Here is a 5,971-nt window from a genome sequence, read left to right as displayed (position 1 = left end):
AATCACTGGTTAGGTTTTTTTCAACTTTCAATTTTACCTATAGATTTTAGGGTTTTTACCCTCCAAATTCACATCAGTTTTCATATCATTGAGTCATGTAACATATAATTCTTGACAATAAGGCAACGACTCTAAACTTGGACCCAACAATGGCTACAATTTTTGGGCCAACCAATACAAGAACCAGAACGCAGAATGCAGCATCAGTTTGCAGCCGCGATTTAGCAGACTAGACTCATTTCAACTACACTCTCAAATGACTGCTTGCTTTGGGGTGCTACGTTTGGTAAATTCCGGAATTAATATTGTGTCCATGAAGGACGCTATAATGGGGAAAAGATACCATGCGAGTAGAAGTTCACCAAAGTTCAATCCATATAATTAAAATGGATAAAAAGTACAAGACTGTATATATATCAAATTCTTCACTCACATCAGCAATTGATGGCAAACTCATACATAATCAAGTCAAAAGGAAAAAAAAATCAAGTTATGGCTTGGAAAAACACTGGAACAAGGGATATCTTGCCTATTTGAGTTTGAAGTACAGGATCAAGATGATGGCAACAACAAGAACAGCAATGATGGCACTGATCATCCACTTGTTCCTGTTCATCCTCCTCGAAATGGCAGTCAATACTCTCTTACTCTTACCGATGTTGTCATCCACTCCATGAAGCTGACAATACAGGAAGAACCATAAAATAAGTAGTTCCAATCCCAAACTGAGTGAAATATAGTCAAGGTCAACCAAGCATAACTTTGTTCAGTGTAATACAGGTTTAAACCAGAAAGAATTAAAAGGAAGCTGCAGTGTGCGAAACCTAGCTCATGCATCAGGATCCGTAAAACTATAACTATATAGCAAATTCAAATATCACTCTTAAATAGAGAAGAAAACATACTGAAACTTGGATGAAAGTAAACAATGATTGGTGATGAAGGTTTGATATAAATAAAATCAATAAATTCAATGCAGGAATACCGTGTTATGTGCATGTAAGAGAGACTGTCGCTGTTGATGCAAATCTTGAAGAATTGAAACACCAAGTTCTTCTGTTTCAAGCATAGTTCTTCTACTATCCTTAATTCTGTCACTGGAATGATTTAGTCTTTCCGTCGCCATCATCAATCTTGATCTTTGATCTCCTGAGGCCTATTCCAGTTGCACAAACCATAATTGTCAAATATTCTCAGCACTTTCGAAGGAAAATGATGATACTCAGAACTGTATTCCAGATTTAAAGAGAAATATCCACAAAGCATGTAAATTCTAGTTCACACGCTATTCATTCCTCACAATAGACACCTAAATCGCCATTTCTAACAAGCAACAGCAAGATCACTTTTGAGGTTTGACACTGCACCAATATATAGATTATTGTGGTGTCTGGTTGCAGAAGCGAGGCACGCACCACAACGGAAGACAGCCCATCCATATCATACTAATACTCCAGACAACATATATTAAAATATTATTCCTGCATGAATCTAACATAACAAAAGGGGAAATCAAAGTGAAAACCAAGGCGCAATATATATCCTTTCTGCATTTCAAGCAACAAAATACGAACACAAAAAATATTACAAAGTAGCCACATTGACGAGTTAAACTGCTAAACAGAGAGTTTCTAGGGATGTCTCAACTTACGAGAATCATCACCAATTCTTCTTCAATACAAGAACATTTAATCAGTAAGGAAAAACCAGCCAACCGAAAACAAACAATGAAGAGCATGATAATTTTGTGAGCAACATATGGAGAGTGACATACCATCAAGGCATCAGTCATTCCAGCTTCCAAGAGCTCATCGCGAGCAGCTGAATTAAGATTACCAGAACCAATTCTTTTAACCTCAGTTTTTAGATTGTTCAAATCTGACTTGTACTCCCTCAATTTAGCCAGAAGAACAGCCTTCACATTTGGCTGCAAATTTCTCGCTTCCAGATCCATTTTCCGAATCTAAAAAATCAAAATAAATAAAAATAAAATCCTGAGGACAATAAAATGAAAGAATTAGGATATTTTTTTAGGTACCAAAGCTTCAGCATCCTCTAATCCAGCTTTTACTTCGGAAATCTTTTGCTTCTTTTTCTCTGGAAAAAATTTAAAAAAAAAAGCATAAAAAATAATCAAAATTAACAAAAATGAAAATATATAATTGAGATTAGGTACCTCCATCAAGAGAAAGAGCAGCGGTGCATTTTCTGGATAAATTAGAAGAGAGTTCGCAGTATTGACGCTCGTATCCTTCAAATATGTTGCTCATCTTTTCCAATTTTTAACCTCTCTATCTATCAAAACCCAAACGAAATCGGATCCTCAATTCCATCAATAAATTTACCAATCAATCACGATCGGAATTTCAATTACCTGGTATGATCAGAGGAGAGAGTTGCCGGATCCGGCTAACCGAATCTTCTCGAATCAGCGGCGGTGGTTTTTCAACCGACAATGCACGTTTGCGGGGGTCACAAAATGGTTCAATGGAAGGAGAGGTTAATGATACAGTCACGTGTCGGTTTGATTGTGTTATGTTTGCTGTGTTCTCTCTATTGTATGTGTTATGTGCGCTACTGGGTGAGATTAATGTACTCGCTTCCGTCCAAGCGAGGAATATCAGGTAATATTATTTTACTACTAAATTAAATTTTGTAGGATTATTTTTTAATTTATTTTTAGGTGTTTGCATTTTTTTGTCTCGAGCTGAGTCTAATTATTTGTTTTAAAAATATATATATTTATTTATCTATAAAAAATGAATATGCAAATATTTATTTAGATTAAAATTTAGAAATTAAATTAAAATATCTTCATTTTTTAAAAAACTTAATGGAGAAAGTTACATCTATTAAATTTTATATATATAAGGTAATTTTTAAATATATTTACAAGTGGAGATGGTTGAACATATACATTTTATATTTTTAAAAAGTAAATGATGAGACTAAAAACGGCTTTTAAATTAATGAATTTAAAAACTTTAATGAGGATGTAGTTTTTTTCACAACTAAATGGATACCACCAGGTGCCTATTAAGAGTTGAGATGGTTGGAAAACGTATAAAACAAGCCACTCTAATGGGTTGGGAGATTATTTTATGGTTAAGTTAATGTATATAAGAGGAAATGGTGCTTGTAAAGGTTAATTAGGTAATACAAGTACTAAAAGATAAATTACATGGTGTGAGGTAGAAGAATAGAGAGTATTTGATTCCAAGAGTGTGTTTGTGTTTAGTGGTTATTGTTGAGGTTGAGGTTGAGTACAGTCCAATTATACACCAAACTCAAGTTCAACCATAAAAACAAACACATCCTAAAACTTAAGTCTTGGACCTTTTTATGTATTGCATGTCTTGTCTTATTGGATGTTAAGAGGGGTAGAATTGTCTATTTTCATGCCACCAAATTGCACCAACGATTGATAAGGGGATACGTTTATTTGATGTGGATGTGGATATGATACTATTAGGCCAATATTTTGACGTCATTGACATTGTCTCTTAGGCAAAAGTAATTTTTAGCACATGTTTTCATTCAATGAACATATTATATGTATTTATGGTTCATGGAAGATAAGTTGAGCCATCCAAGTTTTGGCTAGACATACATATTTATGCTTAAGATGTATACACTTATTGGTCTCTTTGGTTCTTCCACTAAATGGGACCTAATCATCTATGCATATCCTAAACTTATTGTTCATATGATATAGAGATTGATCCATGTAAACAAGCTTTAGTGGGAGGTTATTAGCTCTTTAAGGGTACTGAATGTATTTGTTTCTCTCATCCTCCGAGTCTTGAAAATAAAAATTGCAAATGCTTAAAATATTCATCCAGACCTAGGGGTCTTATTGGCAAACTAACAGGGTATTCGAATGGTTAGGAATCTTGTCATCTATCTTATTTTTACCTTGAATCATGTGAGGTCATCATCGTGTCCTATCTATGAAAGCATATTGATACAGGGAAGGTCAAAGAACAATGTATAAATGTGTATATGGATTAAATAAAGAATAAATAAGATCAATAATATATATATATATATATATGGGAAGAAAAGTTTAAAACATGTGGTTAGATATGAGTGCATAAGATTGAGTTTATTACTCTTTTAGCTTTTATTTTTAATTAAATTAGTGTGGGATGAACATGATGTAATTATTGAATGGTAAATGATAAAATAAGGGTTAAAAGAATAAGTGTGGTCTATTCTTGGTTGTAATGATATGAAATAAGGTCCAAGAAAAATGGACCATATTTGTGATAATAACTTGTGATATGAAAGAAGTAGTCGATGGCTTGGTATATGTCTAGGTATAAAGGAAATTTTGCCAAAATTTCAGTAGAATTGTTAATAAATTTAGTAACATGACTACGTGTGTAAGTATGCATTATATATATAGGCTCACATTCGATAAAAATGTGTAAAACTATTGTAAAATTTCATGTTTTAACATCCTTTAGTTAATGAGGCTATTACATATTCATATCAAAGCCTGGCTGGGGTATTTAGGAATGATGTGATGATAAAATATAATAGTATAAAGATGATGATTGTATGAATTATTGAAGGAAAGCTAAATGTTGATTTCAGGATGGTATGTATATGTTAAGGGATGATGGTTAGGCCATCTTCAAGACAAGAACAGACAAACTCTAGTGATGAGGTGAGGGATCATGAGGCTGACTTAATGGATGACACTGCATCCCACTCACCGAAGAGTCAAGCCCAAGTGGCACAGAGGGATCCATCTATCTTGAGGGGTGCTTCTTCATCCTCTGCATCAGAAATGCCATAACGAGAGACACCTCTTATGACAGCTCAGCTAGAGGGACCTTCACCTGTGGCACCACTAGAGGCACCACTTGTATTACTGGATCTCGTTTATTTTGAGCAAATTATCAGAGTGATTCTATTGAGTATAACAAGAACTGCAGGTTCGACTAGTAGGGAGACTACTATACCTTGGTTCACTACGTAAAGAATATAAAGAATATAAGTTATTTGCCTTTTTTTAAGGATGAGGATGCAAAATTCGCAAGTCAGTGGCTTCAAAAGATAGAAGAATCGTTTACCTAGATTCTAGTGCCCGAAGAGGTGAGAGTAAATTGCATGGCATAATTATTGGCTGACAGTTCTCGGACTTGGTAAACCGCAGTGAAGACCTGTAGGGTAGGGGAAGCACTTGTTTGAGCTAATTTCTACAGGGATTTTAAGGTCATATATTATTCACGATAGCATTAAAGAAGAAAGGAACAAGAGTTCTAGGGGTTAAAACAAAGAACTATGACTATAGGGCAATACAAAAGGCATTTTGAAGACCTTTCCAGTGCATTGTTATCTACAAAACAACACCGGATTGAGAGATTTCAGAATGGCCTTTGACGGGAGTTGAGAAAAGGATGGTGACTTTCCAACCTCACACCATAAGAGAATTAATGGAGGTTGCTCAAACTAAAGGTAATGTTGAATATGAAGCAGCCCTACACTGCAAGACAAGATGGGGTAAAGAATATGAAAAGAAATGAGCCTATGTTTTGTTTAGGTAGACTTCTCTTTCCTAAAAGAGGCAACGAAAAGCCCTAGGTTCAGAGTTAAAAGAGAGAGGATAGCCTCTTCATTGTAAGATCTTCAGGAAGATATGTTCAATCAAATAGGACTAAATATAAGATTAATGGCAGTAGATTTGGGCTGACTTGGGGTGGTAATTCATTTGGAACTACAGGTCGAAAAGCTTTTTCCTTTCCATGATGTGAGATTTGCAACCATTTTCACCTAGGAGATTGTAGGGTGATGTTCGAGAGATGTTTCATTTATCGGTAAGAAGGATATAAATGGAAGGATTATTAGTATTTGGAGGTTGTGTGCCATTTATACAGGGAATATAGGCACTTAAAAAGGAATTTCCCTAACCAAGCACAAACTCAGAGCCAGCAACACTTCGTCGTCGTGGATAGGCCAGCTT

At 34.9% G+C, this 5,971-nt stretch overlaps 1 protein-coding gene across 2 annotated transcripts; it reads right to left on the bottom strand.

The window, feature by feature from the left end:
* Nucleotides 1–357: 357 nt before the first annotated feature.
* Nucleotides 358–2,569, bottom strand: LOC133699694 (vesicle transport v-SNARE 13-like). 2 transcript variants are annotated; one of them, XM_062123065.1, is made up of 6 exons: nt 2,375–2,569; nt 2,177–2,295; nt 2,039–2,097; nt 1,775–1,963; nt 986–1,156; nt 358–679 (listed from the first exon to the last, which is right to left on the bottom strand). In XM_062123065.1, exons 2-6 carry the CDS (start codon nt 2,268–2,270, stop codon nt 530–532), a joined length of 663 nt encoding a protein of 220 aa, XP_061979049.1. In that variant the 5' UTR covers nt 2,271–2,295; nt 2,375–2,569; the 3' UTR covers nt 358–529. The 2 variants fall into 2 exon arrangements, with proteins under 2 accessions (XP_061979049.1, XP_061979051.1); XM_062123067.1 differs by having other exon boundaries at nt 2,177–2,291.
* Nucleotides 2,570–5,971: the final 3,402 nt, after the last annotated feature.

Source organism: Populus nigra, chromosome 7 (genome assembly GCF_951802175.1).
Source record: "Populus nigra chromosome 7, ddPopNigr1.1, whole genome shotgun sequence".
Classification (NCBI taxonomy): Eukaryota; Viridiplantae; Streptophyta; class Magnoliopsida; order Malpighiales; family Salicaceae; genus Populus; species Populus nigra.
The sequence above is the reverse complement of the archived record's forward strand: the minus strand, read 5'-3'. Positions and strand labels throughout refer to the sequence as shown.

Excerpts from the sequence above, each read along its gene's own strand:
- LOC133699694 (XM_062123065.1), bottom strand. The coding sequence starts at position 2,270 with ATGAGCAACATATTTGAAGGATACGAGCGTCAATACTGCGAACTCTCT. Across the intron at positions 2,098-2,176 it reads TGCTCTTTCTCTTGATGGAG|AGAAAAAGAAGCAAAAGATT; the intron begins GTACCTAATCTC and ends AATTTTTTCCAG. Across the intron at positions 1,157-1,774 it reads GAATGACTGATGCCTTGATG|GCCTCAGGAGATCAAAGATC; the intron begins GTATGTCACTCT and ends CAACTGGAATAG.